Below are 14,290 nucleotides of genomic sequence, written 5' to 3' on the forward strand. Positions count from 1 at the left end.
CCACGCCCACCCCGGTTTCCTGAGTGGAGAGGCTGCCTGTGGGTGGTTTTAGGGGCCCGCAGGCGGTGGGTTCGGTCCAGGGAGACACGCTCAGCCGGCGCTTCCCGAGGTGGCCACTGGGCGGCAGCCGTGCGCCCCCGCCGTTGCCGCTGCAGCCCCGGAGCCTCCACGTGGCCTCGCGCCGCGCCTCCCCGCCGCCGGCTTTCTCCGGGCGCCCCTCCCCGGGGGCCGCGGTGGCGTGGCGGAAGCCAGACCGGAACCAGGCGCTTGGGGCGCCCGCTCCCGGCCAGGTGCTTCCTGCCTGGCGAGCCGTCCCCGCGGAGCGGCGCACTGGAGAGCGACTGCGTCCCCTCCCCCCGGCAGGAGGGAGCCAGTCCCGCTCCCTCACCTGATGGCATCCCCCTGGCTCAGGCCTCCCTGGGGCTGGGAGGGCTGCTGGGCTGTGTGGGGGCCTGCCCAGGGCTTCCCCGGCAGCCTGAGTGACCGAGTGACCGCGGCGCTGGGGAGAAGCATTCTGGCCCCCTCCAGTTAGGAGGTCCCAGCGGGGTTCAGAGATTCACCGCGGTGTGGTGAAACCCCCACCTCTTATCAGCCAACATCCCTTCTCCAGTGGCCTGGCACAGGTGAGGGTTGAGGGACCTCCAAGCCAGTGGGAGCAAGTGGTCTAGAGGTCCAGAATGGGGGTCCTACGTGCCAACAGCAAATCTCTGGAAGATTCTAGAAGCCTGAGCACCCCAACAGACCCCACCCTCCACCCCCACAACATTGGGTGCTCCTCATCCTCTGGAAAGGTGGCAGAGTTGGGGCGTGGGAGCCCAGGCCACCTTGCCAAGGCTGGACACCCCCACCCCCAGCAGGCTTCCTGGCCTGCACGGGGGGGGGGGGGGGGGGGGGGGGGGGGGCAGCTCCGAAAAGGGGAACCAGGCAGGGTCACGAGGCCCCGGGGCCGGAAAGGGTGCAGCACCAGGGACACTGGCGCGGGGCTGCTCTGGGGCCCCCTTTCCCCTCTGCTGGCTTTGGGGGTGTCTTGCGCTGGAGCTGCGGTGGGGAGACCCTCCAGTGTCTGCAGGGAAGGAAGGTGAGCCCCAGGGGCGGGCCGCCCCCTGATCACCGCCTGGTCCATTTCCTCTGGGGTCGGCCAGGCTCCTTATCGGGCGGGCGCAGCCAGGCGGCCAGGCCCTTATCTCCACCCAGCCGGCATCCTCCGGCGGTGCAGGGGGCCAGCGGGAGGAAACCGGGCCGCCAGGGGCGGGGAGAGGGCGGGCCTGGCCGGAGCCTCTCACTTTCCCTGGGGGACCCGTGGCCACGGTGGGCTGCGGCCCTGGGGAGCCAAGCCAGAGACGCAGAGGGAGCGGCTGAGCCACGGGGCGGGCGACTCACAGGCTGCAGAGTGGCTAGGTGACCCCCAGCAGAGAAGCCGGCAGTGTCGCAGGGCCTGACCGGAACCAGAACCTATTTCCCGGCACCCCAGGACAGAGCAGGCGACTCCTCAGGCATTGGGACCAGCACTGGGGTAAGGAGGCGCCCTCTTGTACTCATTCATTACCTCATTCATTCATTCACTGGGGGGCTGCGCCATATGGCAGGCCTGGCCAGTTTCCCCAGCGCCTGTCTAGGTTGCAAGGCAGGTGCTGATAAAAGTGAGGGGCATGGGGGGCAGCCAGGGCCACAGAGAGAACTGGGGCGTGATGCATGCAGCAGTGAGCCCTGGGCTGTTGGGAACCCTGGGGTTAGCCACGGGGTCTGAGGGACATCAGGCGGGCATTTGCAGTGGGTGTGGGGGGTCAAGTTCAGGCAGGAGGAGCCTGGGGGTGGGGTCACTTCACTCCTGGCCCGATAGACTCATCACGTGGTGTGTATGAGGGGTGTCAGGCTTGGGTCTCAGGGCCCCGGAGGCGGGTTGGGTTGGATCTTCCCAGAATGCACTCTGGTCTCTGCTTTGCCCCTCTTCCTCCCTGGGGGCTCCGGGAACACTCGGAAAACTGAAATCCTCCAACCTTTGACCCACTCGCTGCCCCCCCATTATGCAGCTGGCATGCCTTAAGGGGTGGAGGGTCACCCCCCTCCCATGTTCCGTCACTTCCCGCCACCCCACCTGCTCTCACTCACTGAGATGTACTGCCGACCCCCACTCCCACTGGAGGGTTGGTTGGTCTTCAGGGGGTGTGGCCACTGGTTCCCCCCCACCACCAGCTTCCTTCTCTTCACACAGGCGAGCGCCCCCTCGGGGTCCATGTGCCCACCCCGGCCCCTGGCGGAGGCGGGCCCCACTATGACTGAGAAGGCAGAGATGGGGTGTGCCCCCAGCCCAGCGCCTGCCCCACCCCCCCCACCAGCCTCACCTGGGCCCCCAAAGATGGATGAGGGGGGCTCCCCAGACTCCTCGCCCCCCAAGCTGCCCCCTGGTGTGCCCGTGATCAGCCTGGGCCACACCAGGCCCCCCGGGGCAGCCGTGGCCAGTGCAGGGCTGAGTGGCCTGAGGCCCCCGCTGCTGCTGCCGGCCCCGCCCCCGCTGGCCCTGCATTACCACCCTCACCCCTTCCTCAACAGGTCAGTGGGGGCCAGGGTGGGGGCCATCGGGGCCAGGGCGCTGTCCTGCGGGCATTAGTGACCCCCACCCCCCTACAGCCTCTACATTGGGCCGGCAGGACCTTTCGGCATCTTCCCCAGCAGCCGGCTGAAAAGGGGACCGAGCCACTGTGAGCTGGACCTGGCGGAGGGTGAGTGTGGGGGGGGGGCAGCTGGTGCACACAGACCCAGACCCCCACGCACGCACGCACACGCAGGTGCTTCCGACTGCGCTTCCCCCAATGCACCCCGTGGCCGAAGAGCTCCAGGGCAGAGCCACCCGACACAGCCACCGCGGAGGGCCACAGGGCCACGGCGGCGCCCCCACGCATGCGCGCGCTCAGAACCCTGCAGGGTCCCCAGCCCAGCACTGGAGGGAACACTGTCCCGGGAAGCTCAGCCTCGGAGGGGTCCCGCCACGAAAGTCAGTGCGGGGAGTCTGGAGGGCGGCATCCAGGCGCTGGCCTCGGCCCACCGTGGCGCTCCCGTCCAACAGGGCACCAGCCCCAGAAGGTGGCCCGGCGCGTGTTCACCAACAGCCGCGAGCGCTGGCGGCAGCAGAACGTGAACGGCGCCTTCGCCGAGCTGCGGAAGCTGCTGCCCACGCACCCGCCCGACCGGAAGCTGAGCAAGAACGAGGTGCTGCGCCTGGCCATGAAGTACATCGGCTTCCTGGTGCGCCTGCTGCGGGACCAGGCGGCCGCCCTGGCGGCCGGGCCCACCCCGCCCGGGACCCGCAAGCGGCCGCCGCCCCGGGGCCCCGACGACAGCGCGCGCCGCGGGCCGGGCCGCCGAGCCGAGCCGGGCGTGCGCCCGCCGCCGCCGCCGCCGCCGCCCTCAGCCAGCCCCGACGGTCACCCGGGCGCGATGGGCCGACCCATCAAGACAGAGCAAGGCGCCGTGAGCCCCGAGGTGCGGTAACGTCGGCGGGGCCGCCTCGGTGTCGCGGGGCGCTGGGGACTCAGCCCGGGGCCGTCGAGGACGGGGCGCACGCCCCGCGCTGCACCTGCTCAGGACGTTCGCGAACCTCCCCCACGGGAGCGGGACCCAGGAGGGCGGCGCAACGTGGGAAGGGGTCCCGGGGTCCGGAAGGGCGAGCGTCGGCCCGGGGACCCTCCCGCAGACCCTCTTCATTATAACGGTCATCGGACCCAGTGGTGCCGCCTTTCTTTCTGGGGGCAGGTCGAGAGCCGCCGAGGGGGGCGGGGAGGGAGCCAGCCGGGAACCCGCGACGCCCCGACGGGGCGCACCCCGAGGCGCAGGTCGGCCGCCCAACCGGTTGGGCCGTGGCGCGCGCTAGCAAGGCTCGGGCGCTCGCGTTTTGTTTGTCTTTATTTCTTTATTTCACATACACATTAGCCATTCAATGGAGAAGCCGGAGAATCAGGCAGAGATGGTATAACAGAAGCGCAGTGACGGGGGCGGGGCGGGCGGGGCGGGGACAGACGGGCTGGCTGCCTACTTGCATTCCGCTAGGACACTGAAAACCCAGAAAACCAAACAGACAGTAAACTACCCTTGTTTCTTATGCATCTCAGTGCAGAGACGGGGCGGAGGGCGGCGGGGGCAGGCTGAAGGGGGAGCGAGGGCGGGACGCTAAGGGGAAGCACACCAAATCCATTAGTACTATATATAGAGATACTCGTATATACTGCGTTTCTTAGCCTAAGAAGAAACTTGTTTGACGGGACGGGCGGCCATTGGCGGTCCGCGATGCTGGTGCTGGTCGGGCGCACGGATCTCCCGGGAGGGGCCGAAAGCGGGGCTGGCCCAGGCTGGCTTGCGGGGGTGGGGGGTGGAGAGGTGGGGAGGGGGCGCCCCGGAGGGGGGAAGGACGGGGAGCAGAGGCGGGGCTGGGGTGCCCCTCGGGTCTCGATTGGGGGGCGAAAGTTCTTGTGACTTTATTGCTCCTTTTTTTTTCTCTCGCGTGTGTGTGGTGGTCGTGGTTGGGGGGTCCGTTCGGCACGGTCGGGGGGGGGGGTCGTCTGAGCCACGGCCCCTTGGGACCCAGAGCGCGGCGTCCGCTCCGCCAGCACGGGGGTGAGAACAAGGCACTAGGTCGGCCGGCCAGCGCGGGGGCGGGGGTGTAAGGCAGTCGACCGGGCTGCTTGGGGGTGCGGGGGCTGTCCTGGGGCGTCCAGCCTCGCCGCCGCTCCCCGGAGAGGGGCCGGGGTGGGAGTGGGGGCGGGCGGAGGGGGCTGGGGGCCGCGGCCGGGGAGTCGGGGTAGGGGGTCTACCAACTTGCCGAGCGCGCTCCTGATTATGCTGGTGAGGGTCAAGTTGGCGTCTGGCTCAAAGGAGGGCGCTTGGGGCGCGGGGGCGGGCGGGAGGGAAGGGGCGTTTGTTCGTTGGCGTCGACCTCTGCGGGGCAGGGCTAGGGACCCCCTCCCCGCGGCGCCCCCCGGTGCCGGGACAGGGAGGGGTCGAGGTGGGGGCACGGGGCCCCGGGAGCCCCGTGGCCCGAGCCGCGCAGCCGTCGGGCGCCCGCCGCTGTCCGGTTCCATCCAACTCAGGGATGCGCGTGTCGCTAACAAGTGCGGGGGGGGGGGGGGCTGAACTGAGTCCGAAACTGAGGCGCAGTCGTCGGGGCAGGGGGCCAACGTACTGGATAATGTAAGAAGCACCAGGGGTTTAAAGTTTCATTACCTTAAAGAACATTTCTCTCGTCCTTGTCCTTTCTGATCTTGTGTTGGGGTGTTGTGTGTGTGTTTTGTGTGTGTGTGTGTTGTTGGTTTGCAAAAGAACAAAACTAAACTGAATGTTTCCTTCGGCCCTTCCACCAAAACCGAGAACGAACGACGAAACGAACAAAAACAAAACAAACAAACAGAAAAACCCCAGATCATCCTCGTCAACGCATGAAAGCGATTAAAAAAAAAAAAAACGAACAAAAATCAAAGAAAGAAAGAAAGCCCGAAAGCAAGGCAGGAAACCCCACTCAGCTGTTAGCCCGCGCGCGGCGGGGCAGGCCCGGTTCTTTTAGCGTCCCCAGAGCCGCGAGGACATGACAACAAAAATAGAATTTTCTTTCTTAACAATCTCTTAACATACAAAGATAGGAAAACTCTGATGCATTGCACTTGGTTCAATGAAAAAAAAAAAAAGTTCATTTTCCCCCGATATATTTGTGTGGGTTCCTTTCTCCGACCCCACGTCTCCGGTCGCTCTCGCGGCCCCGCGCCTGCCCCCCACAGCGACCCTCGGGAAAGGGGCGCCCCCGCCCGGCCCAGCTGGCCTGCAGCTGCCGACCTCGCCGGGGCGGGCGCCCGCAGACCCCGGCCTTTGCGGAGGGGGGGCGGCGGGGGGCACCGCGCCCGCCACCCCGATTGTCTGGGAGGGGTGGGGCGCGTGCGGCCAGGCCAGGGGGCCCCTTCCGTCCCCCTCTCAGCGCTGACCCTGTTTAGCCAACCAAACTGAAAAATCATTGCACTCTGACCGCGCGTCACGCCCGGCCCACCCGGCCCCCCCGCCCCCCCTCCAGGCTCCCTGGTCCCGGCTCAGCCCACTGACCCCCGCCCCCAGGCCGCACGCGAATGGGGCGGGGCTCCAGCGCCAGCCCCCCCTCCCCCCGCCCCGGGCCCCGCGCTCCCGCCCTGCCCCCGCAGGGGGCGCCCTCGGCTCCTGCCGCCGACGCGCGCCCCGGCCCGGCCCACCACGCGGGGCGAAGCCGGGGGGACTCGCTCGGAGGCTCCTGACCTGTGCTTTGCGTTTTCATACAGTTAAGAGAGAGAAAGAGGCACACGGACTCGGAGGGGCCGGGCGGGCGGGCGGGCGAGGCGGGCGGAGGAGGGAGTAAGGCACAGAAAGACAAGCCAGGCGGCGGGGCGCGCTCCTGCTCCCCTCCCTCCCGGGGGCGCTGCTGGACGAGCCCCCGCACCATCCCCGGGGGTAGGGGTGCCGGAGGGGGGCGCTGCTTCCTATGGCGTGGGACCCGGCGGTTCCCCGCGGCCCGAGGGCGCCGAGGGGGCGCGGCGAGGAGCCGGGAGAAGGCCCCCCGGCTCCCCATCCCGGGCGGGCGCCTACCTAGCGCGGGGCGGCCGGGTCCTCCTCCCCGAGCGCCGGCCCCTTCCTGCTCCATCTCGGCCCGGACCCGACCGGCCCGTCTGCGCCTGGGGCGGGGGCGGGGCGGGGCGGAGCGCGGGGCCGGCATGCGGGGCGGGGTGGGGGACCCGGCGCCTCTCCGCGCACCTCCCGGCGGCCGGGGCGGGCGGGAAGCGGGAGCGTCGAGGGCGATCCGACCCTTTCCGATGGGCTGGACGCGGGGGTCGGGGTCCCGGAACTGGGCCGGCGGCTCAGGCTGGGGGGGGCGCGCGGAAGCCCCTCCGTTCCGGGAGCACGAGGCCAGCTCCGGGGGCTGGGGACCCCGAGGGTGGGGCGGGGGCGCGAGCCCTGGCAGAAGGCAGTAAGGAGGGAGGGGGAGGGGCGGCCCTGGGAGCTGCACCCCGTTATCTGTACAAGCTGCTCCTGCGAGTGGACATGGGGGTTCCGCCGGGAGGGGTGCTGGTGGCAGGTGCGGGGCCGCTTCGGGGCGCGGCCCGGCGGGCGGCGGAGAAAGGGCTGAGTGGGGGCCAAGTCGGATTTTCGCTTTTCGGTGGGGCTGGGCTGGGCAGGGCTGGGCCTGGGGGATTTTTCCGTCTCAAAATTTCTTCTCCCCCTTTTGCGGAACCTCTTCTTTTCATTTCGTCGTTTCTTTTTGTCAGTCTTGTCAGAGGAACCAGGACTGAAAGAGATGGGAAGCAGTGTTGAGACACTGGGGGGCAGGGCCCCACCGGCACTCCCCTTCTGTGGGAATCCCGCGCCCCCCATGCTCCAGTCCAGCTGGTCTTGCGGTGGGCGCCATGCCCGGCGGGCGGGACCCTGTGGTTGGCACAGCGCGGGCACAGACCTGGGTCTGGCCACGTTTCCAATTGTTTGTTTTTTTGTGTGGGTCCTGGGGGAGGGGGTGCCAGGCTGGTGCTTTTGTCCCCAGAGGGGTCTGGGGGGTGGGGGCGGGCCTGGCTTCTGCCGTGTTCCCTGTCTGTCCGGATGAAAAGCAGAAATTCCCATCTGATCATCGCGGCCAAGGTCTCAGGCTGGCGGGGTGGGCACAAGACTTGGGTCTCTCGCGGGCCCAGGAAAGGGGGCGCCTCTCTGGGGATACCAGATGCTCCCAGAAGTCACGGGGCTTCCCGGAGAAGCACTTCCCTCCGCCGCCAGCAGGGGGCGCAGCCTCCCCACGGCAGGCCTCGGGCAGCGCCGCAGGAAACGTCTCGGCCAGTGCCGAGGGCGAGGGCAGGAACCCTCAGGGCCCGACCAGGGCTACCCCTTGCCCAGCACTCTTGCTTCCCCAAGAGGAGAGAAGAGCCGGGAGCTGCCCAGCAGAGGTCTGGCGGTCTGACGGACCTCACCTCGCTGAGGGCCAGCGAGACAGGCAGCTGCGCACCGCAGACCTGAAGCAAATTGAGTGTGAAAGTTCCTATGGGGGCCAGGGCGGGGAGGGCAGCTGACCAGGGTTCAACCTCCCGCATCCCATATGCCCCACTCCAAGCACCGCCAGGACTAATTCCTGAGCACGGGACAGGAGTGACCCTTGAGCATCACCAGGTCTGCCCCCCCAAAAAAAATTCCAGTGGGGGGCAGTTTGGGTCACACCAGCAGTGTTCAGAAGCTATGCCCAACTCGTTGCTTGGGGACACAGTCGGGGGTACTCAGGTGCCAGGGATGGAACTGAGGGCTCTTGCCTACAGAGCTCCTTCCACAAGCTCCTTCCTGCACTACTCACAGCCACCTCAAACCAGCTGGGGGGTCGGGTTAGGAAGGGCCCGAATCACCTAGGCGGCAGGGGTTGTGCCCTCCTTTGTGTGTCCCCTGACGGATGGGGGGACAGGGGCACACGCTGCTGCTATGTGTGTGTGTGTGTGTGTATGTGTGTGTGTGTGTGTGTGTGTGTGGCTGCAGCATGGTGAAAGGCAAAGTGGAGGGTCCGGGGTTGTGGGCTGCATGAGGGGGACCCCAAGCCAGGTGGGCTTGCTTAGGGCCTAAAAGAGCGGAAGCTCCCGGCCAGGGACCCTCCCCCAGACAAGAGACCACAGTGACCCCAGGGGACAGTGGGCTGCAAGCGGCTCTTTCCCTGCCTGGGACCCAGGGGACAAGCTGCAGCCAGGAAGGGAGACAGGGCCCCCCAAGGTGGCGAGAAAGGGAACCCCCACCGCCCCACCCCTGTGCCTCCCTTTGGTTCTGGGATGAGGGAGGACTGGGGGGTCTGGCCCGAGGTGCTGCTCCCCCTTCCCCGCTTCCTGCGCCAGCCCCGAACTGATTAAAACTAAGTAAAGAGCTTTGCCCAGGGAATGACAAAATCGCTAAAATTCTCTTTTCTTCCCTCAATCTATTGTTCTCTCTCCATCTGGTGCTCCTGAGATCAGCTAAAGTCACCGGTTACTGTGGAAACACCCGCCCCCCCCCCACTGCGGGACCCCCAGCGCCCTGCAGCCTGAGGCCCCACACACTGGGCCTGTTCGGCTCCGGTCCACTGCCGCACACCTGCCTGCCGGGGGGCTGCCCCCCCCCCCGGGCAGAAACCAGGGGGAGTCAGAGCTCTTTCCGGAACTGCTTCAGACTTCGACAGGGGGCCCCCACGTCCATGCCAGGGGAGCGAGAAAGTGAGGGGGAAGCTAGAGCAGAAACGGGGTGCGCGGGGAGGGGGGCTGGTTTGTGGCAAGTCGTTTGTGGCCAGCGCAAACGAGGGGGTGCACCCAGGCAGGCCAAGCTTTGGGGCGGGCGGGTGGGGCCTGCGGGCGGAGCCCAGGGCCCAGAGGGGAGGCTGCCCGCTGCCCTTCCCTGGCACCCCTCCCGCCCGCTGCCAGCAGGGCTCTCTCAGCCTCCCTGGCACCGGCCAAGGAGGCTGGCTCCAGCCCCTGCTCGGAGCCATTGTTTTTTTTCTCAACACCCCCAAGTTCAAGTTCATCTGGGTGTTACATCATGTCTGGTTGCTCCTGGAAACCAGACGGGCCGACGTGACTCTGGGGGAAGGGAAGGGGCGGGGGCAGGAGGGGCTGCGGCCTCGGGCCTCGTCCCCTCCCTCGCCACCAGGGAGCTCTGAAGTTGGAAGTTGGACCAAGTTCGGTTTTTTTGCTTCTCTCTCTCTCTCTCTCTCTCTCTCTCTCTCTCTCTCTCTCTCTCTCTCTCTTTCTTTCTTTCTTTTTTTTTGAAGGGAGTTTGGAAAGGAAAAGGGGGGAAAAAAAACAACAACCTACCAAACCTCAAACCACACACAAAACTTCCACCCACCAACTTTCTCTGGCCCCAACTTGGCTCCAGGCCCCAGGCAGGGACTGCAGGAAGCCTTTTGCGATTCGCTGTGTGTCCTGCTCCGGGTCACCCATCCTCCTTATCCCCGAGCCCCAGAGGACAGCATGAGGCGAGCCCAGCCCGTGCCTGTGTCCATGCATGTCCATGTATGTGCGGGCATGTATGCACGTGGGGGACATGTGCCTGTGTGGGTACGCGTGCACGGGGGGCCATGCACGTGTGCACACAGTCCAGATGGGACCTCCAGCACAAGGCTGGGGTGGGGTCACCTCAGAGGAGCAGGCAGGGGAGGGTGGGGGGTCTCAGTAGTCTCGCTGTCCCATGGGCCTCAGGGCGTGTGCCGGACTCTCTACCTCGCCATGTCCACCCAAACCGTGCAGAGGGCTGGGGGTGCCAGAGGAGCTGGAGGAGGGAGGCAAGCGTGGGCCTAGTTCTCAGAGGGGCCTGGGGCTTCCCGGGAAGCCTTCCCCCAGGCCTGACAGTCAGCGCTAATTATCCAATTAGCTCATTAGCCAGGGCCTGAGGGCGGCCTGGGCGGGCCTGCAGGGGCCCCTGCTCTGCTCCCTGTGCTGCTAGCGGTGGGGCCTACCTGTGGGGCCCGCCCGGGGCCCCTCCGCACCCTACCTGTGACTGTTGCGGGATGTTCAGAAAGTTGCCGTCCCTGGGTCCGATGCTGACAAACCGGTTGGCAGGGGTGGCGCCTGTCGCTGTGAATGCTGCAGGGAGTGAGCAGGAGAGAGGGGGAGGTCCGTGAGGCCAGGCCTGGGGGGGCCCCCCCCGCCCGGCGGGGCTGTCGGGAGAAAGCGGCTTCCGTGGCTTCTGAGCGACCCGAAGGGGAGGCCCAAGGGGCCCTCAGCCCTCACTGGCAGGCCCGGGGCTTCAGTACCGGGGGTCAGGACAGGAGGGAGCCCGGGAGCGGGGGACACTCGGCCCCCGGCCCCCCACAGTCTGAGGCAGGTGACCTCTTCCCGCCGCCCCAGGCAGGTGGTGAGGGGACCGTCGGGCTGGGCGGGGGAGAGCCAGGCCTCCTCCGAAGGCTCACCCAGGCCCCAGCATCGGACCCAGGTTCAGGGATGGCCGTCGTTGGGATATGGCGAGCGAGCCCGCCCCCCCCCCAGCACCACTAGGCTGTCTGGTCAGAGCCCAGTGGGGACGAGCAGTCGGAGGGTGGGGGCACCGGCAGGGGGCCCGTGAGTGACCCCCGACCCCCACTCTCCATAGATGCAGATGGCCCCTGGGGGACACCATGCCCGGCAGATCCTGACACCATGCCCGTCCACAGCCCCACCCCCACCCCTCCCTCACCATGACCGTGGCTCGGATGGTGGATGTTGGGGGGATGGCATGAAGGGGTGGAGGGAAGAACTCAAATGGGAGAAAGCAGGGGGACAGCGTGAGGCGGGGAGGAAAGGGGGCCTGTGCCTGAGCACCCCCAGTGCTGCCCCCACACCTGCAGCCAGCATCCCCCCTCTGGCCCCACGTCGGGTCTACCTGGGACCTGCAACTCACACTTTCTCTTCCTCTAGGCAAAAGGTGTCATTGGTTTGAGGACAGAAGGGGTGGGGGGAAGAAGGGGAGAGGGGTGAGAGGGAGAGGGAAGGAGATGGAGCCAAGGCCCAGAGTCCCCCCACCCCAGTTCTGGGGTTCTGGAATGTCCAACCTGGGAAATGGGGTGCAGGGAGTGGAGGGGTGGGGAAAAAGAGGAAGGAGAAATCAAATGAGACTAAGGGGTCACCTCTAGAGGCCCGGAGGGCCCCAGAATGGGTTTTGGGGGGTGGAGGGGGGCAAAAAGGGTGTGGGGGCGGCGTTGCCACGTGGTCACATTGAAGTTGTTTTAGGGGGAGGGGAGGGCACAACGAAACAACAAAAAAAAAGAAAAACAAAAACAAAAAAAAAAGAAAAAAAGTAAAAAAAAATAATAAAAAAACCAAAAAACAGCAATCAGGCATGAAGATGGCATGGCGGGGCCTCCCCACCCCCCGCTCCGGCCAGCACCCCTGCCTGCGTGCCCCCCGCGCTCCCCCTCCCGCCCCCCCGGAGGGGCCTGGGCCGGGGGCCCTGGCTGGGAGCAGCGGGCGGGCAGGGGCTGTGGGTGCTGGCGGGCGCGGCCGAGGCCGGCGCGGGCCGGGGGGCTGCTGTGTGCCCGGCGGCCGGGGCGGTGGGCGGTGGGCGGTGCGCTCTCGCTCGGTTTCATCGTCCACTTACAAGGTGATGGAGGAGTCACGGCGACACCGTCTGGGGCAGAGCTGGTGGATTTGGAATCAGGCATAGGAAGGGGCACAGGTCTGGCCACTGGCGGCGGCGGCGGTAGCAAAAATGACCCCGGGACTTTGCCCTGGCCGCTACCGCTGGGCTGCGAACAACATAAATAGACGCGTGAAGCACATCGCACACAGACACGCGCGCCCTGGCCGCTCCACTCGGCCGCGCTCAGCCGGGGGCCTCTGCGTGGTGTCTCGGCTGTCGGGTGTCGCTCTTGTGTGTGTGTGGGGGGGTCCTCTTGTGGCGCAGGGAGAGGGAAGAGGGGTGTCCGGCGGGCACATCACTGCTCCAGGTCCCCCAGCCCGCAGCCTGGCCGCGCGAGCTAAGCACCCACAGCTTCCCCGTTCCCATAGACCACCGTGCCCAGCCAGAGGGAGGCACCGGCTCGCCCCGTGTCCCCCACCATGGTGGGCCCCTGGCACTGGGTGAGACTGAGGGAGGGACCCCGGGCATCCGGCCCTGCGCCCTGGGCCCACCAGCCTGCCCCAAGGGGAGGCCTGGGGCTTGCCGCTCTGGGAGTCCCTCGCCGCCAGCCCTGTCTCGCCTGTTTTGCTGTGATTTTCTGCTGCCGCCAGGCTTGTCCTTCCAGCCATCTTGTGCCTTGGGGTGGGTGGCCTGGGGTGCGGAGGCGCCTCCAGGCTGAAACCTCCGTCTCTGGGCAGAGCCTGGCAGGTTTCTTCCTCTTCGCTGGGCTGCTCTCCCAGCCCCTGGCTCCTTGGCGCCTCGCCAGGTCCAGGCCCCGAGGAGCCCTTCTCCTCTCCAGGGGACTTCTGCGACACACATGTGGCTGGGGGGCTTCTGCAGGGGTGCGGCCCCCTCTCCACGGCTGCCCGAGGCGCTGCAGTCAGATGTTCCATCAAGGACGGGAGCTGCAGGGGCTGCGGCCGATGCTCAAACTTGGACTGTCTGTGTTCCTTGTGTTCCGGGGGGGGGGGCCCCGCGGGCTCTTTCAGCAACTTGCCCCCACCATTCCTCACCCCTGTGACCCCGTAGCCTCCACTGCTTCTGTCCCCTGTAACAGGGCTGGGCGTCTCCCCCACACCTGCTCTAAGTCCCCAGAAAACTGCCCAGGCTCTAGCCGACCCCTCCCTCATGTCCCTTCACCCCTGTCCAGGGCACACACATGTGCCATGAGGGCCACTGGGATGGCCTGCCTGGACAGAGCCGTCAGCTGCATGTCCAGAGCCCTGTGGCCCAGCGGCCAGTCCTGCTGCCTGCTTTGTGTGGGCGCCCCCCTGCCCCCAGTCCGAGAGGCAGTGGTGCGTGTGCGGGCTGGAGTTCTGGAGGGATTCTCAGCCTCCCTGAAGCCCCTCAACACAGTGGATCCCTCCAGGAGGCAAGCCCTGCACCCCCTCCACCCCCGGATTCTCAAGGCTGCTTCTTTTTTCTTTCTTTCTTTTTTTTTTTTTTTTTTTTTTTTTTTTTGCTTTTTGGGTCACACCCGGCGATGCACAGGGGTTCTTCCTGGCTCTGCACTCAGGAATTACTCCTGGCAATGCTCAGGGGACCAAATGGGTTGCTGGGAATCGAACCCCTGGTCGGCCGCATGCAAGGCAAATGCCCTACCAGCTGTGCTATCTCCAGCCCCTCCAGGCTGTTTCTTGAAGCGGTTCCCAGGTTCCCAGCACGCTCCGAAGGGCTGGGGCACGCCTTGGGGGCCACCAGCTCCAGGGCTGAGTCGGCGCCTCGCTGGCTGCGGATGACGAGGCCGAGTGTGACTCTGGGGGCGGCCCCGAGTCTGGCACGCAGCAAGAATGTGTCTGGGTGGTCCAGCCTTTGCCACTGGGCACAGGTCTTCTGAGTTGGGCTTTGGCTGGAGCTGAGGAAGCCGCGGGGTGCTTGCCTATCAGGTGCGTACACGCTCTTGGTCTCCAGATTCCGAAAGGTGCGAGGAGGGGACCCTGGGCTCTGGGAGGTGCTTCTTGAAGTGAACCTGTGGCCCAAAGGCACGAAGGGGGCGCTCCGGGTGTTGGGGGTGCCCGCGTGGCGCAGCTCTGAGGCTGGCGGGGGGCTCTTGGTCATCTTCCTTCGGGAGCCTGGGCGGCTGTGGGCAGTCGGCCACAGCCCTGTCCTGTTAGCGTCCAGTGCAGTTGAACCCTGGAGTTCAGCCCAGGGCCCCTCGGGGGGTCTTGCTGGGGCTCAGACTCCCACTGCCTCTGCAGGCCCACATGCA

At 66.8% G+C, this 14,290-nt stretch overlaps 2 protein-coding genes across 7 annotated transcripts in view; one reads left to right on the plus strand and one right to left on the minus strand.

Moving 5' to 3' along the window:
- Positions 1 to 1,006: 1,006 nt before the first annotated feature.
- Positions 1,007 to 3,772, plus strand: LYL1 (LYL1 basic helix-loop-helix family member). Of its 2 annotated transcripts, XM_056119572.1 has the most exons (5): positions 1,027 to 1,078; positions 1,410 to 1,513; positions 2,213 to 2,550; positions 2,629 to 2,720; positions 3,065 to 3,772. In XM_056119572.1, exons 3-5 carry the CDS (start codon positions 2,234 to 2,236, stop codon positions 3,487 to 3,489), a joined length of 834 nt encoding a protein of 277 aa, XP_055975547.1. In that variant the 5' UTR covers positions 1,027 to 1,078; positions 1,410 to 1,513; positions 2,213 to 2,233; the 3' UTR covers positions 3,490 to 3,772. The 2 variants fall into 2 exon arrangements, with proteins under 2 accessions (XP_055975548.1, XP_055975547.1); XM_056119573.1 differs by lacking the exon at positions 1,410 to 1,513 and having other exon boundaries at positions 1,007 to 1,078.
- Positions 3,773 to 3,887: 115 nt separating this feature from the next.
- The window catches only part of NFIX (nuclear factor I X), a 69,628-nt gene continuing 59,225 nt past the window's right edge, over positions 3,888 to 14,290 (minus strand). For 3 of the 5 annotated variants that reach the window (XM_056119280.1, XM_056119277.1, XM_056119278.1), the window contains 3 exons: positions 12,061 to 12,208; positions 10,480 to 10,571; positions 3,888 to 7,288 (listed from right to left, as the gene is read on the minus strand). In XM_056119280.1, coding sequence (XP_055975255.1) covers positions 7,274 to 7,288; positions 10,480 to 10,571; positions 12,061 to 12,208 — 255 coding nt within the window. In that variant the 3' untranslated portion in view covers positions 3,888 to 7,273. The remainder of the gene's footprint in view (positions 7,289 to 10,479; positions 10,572 to 12,060; positions 12,209 to 14,290) is intronic. The other 2 variants (XM_056119282.1, XM_056119281.1) reach the window with 1 other exon arrangement.

The sequence above is a fragment of the Sorex fumeus genome, unplaced genomic scaffold, assembly GCF_029834395.1.
Source record: "Sorex fumeus unplaced genomic scaffold, SorFum_2.1 ptg000041l, whole genome shotgun sequence".
Taxonomy (NCBI): domain Eukaryota; kingdom Metazoa; phylum Chordata; class Mammalia; order Eulipotyphla; family Soricidae; genus Sorex; species Sorex fumeus.

Bases quoted from the DNA above. Each gene is read 5' to 3' on its own strand.
- LYL1 (XM_056119573.1), top strand. From the start codon at position 2,234: ATGTGCCCACCCCGGCCCCTGGCGGAGGCGGGCCCCACTATGACTGAG. The intron at 2,551-2,628 runs GTCAGTGGGGGC...ACCCCCCTACAG, and splicing joins CCTCACCCCTTCCTCAACAG to CCTCTACATTGGGCCGGCAG. The intron at 2,721-3,064 runs GTGAGTGTGGGG...CCCGTCCAACAG, and splicing joins TGAGCTGGACCTGGCGGAGG to GGCACCAGCCCCAGAAGGTG.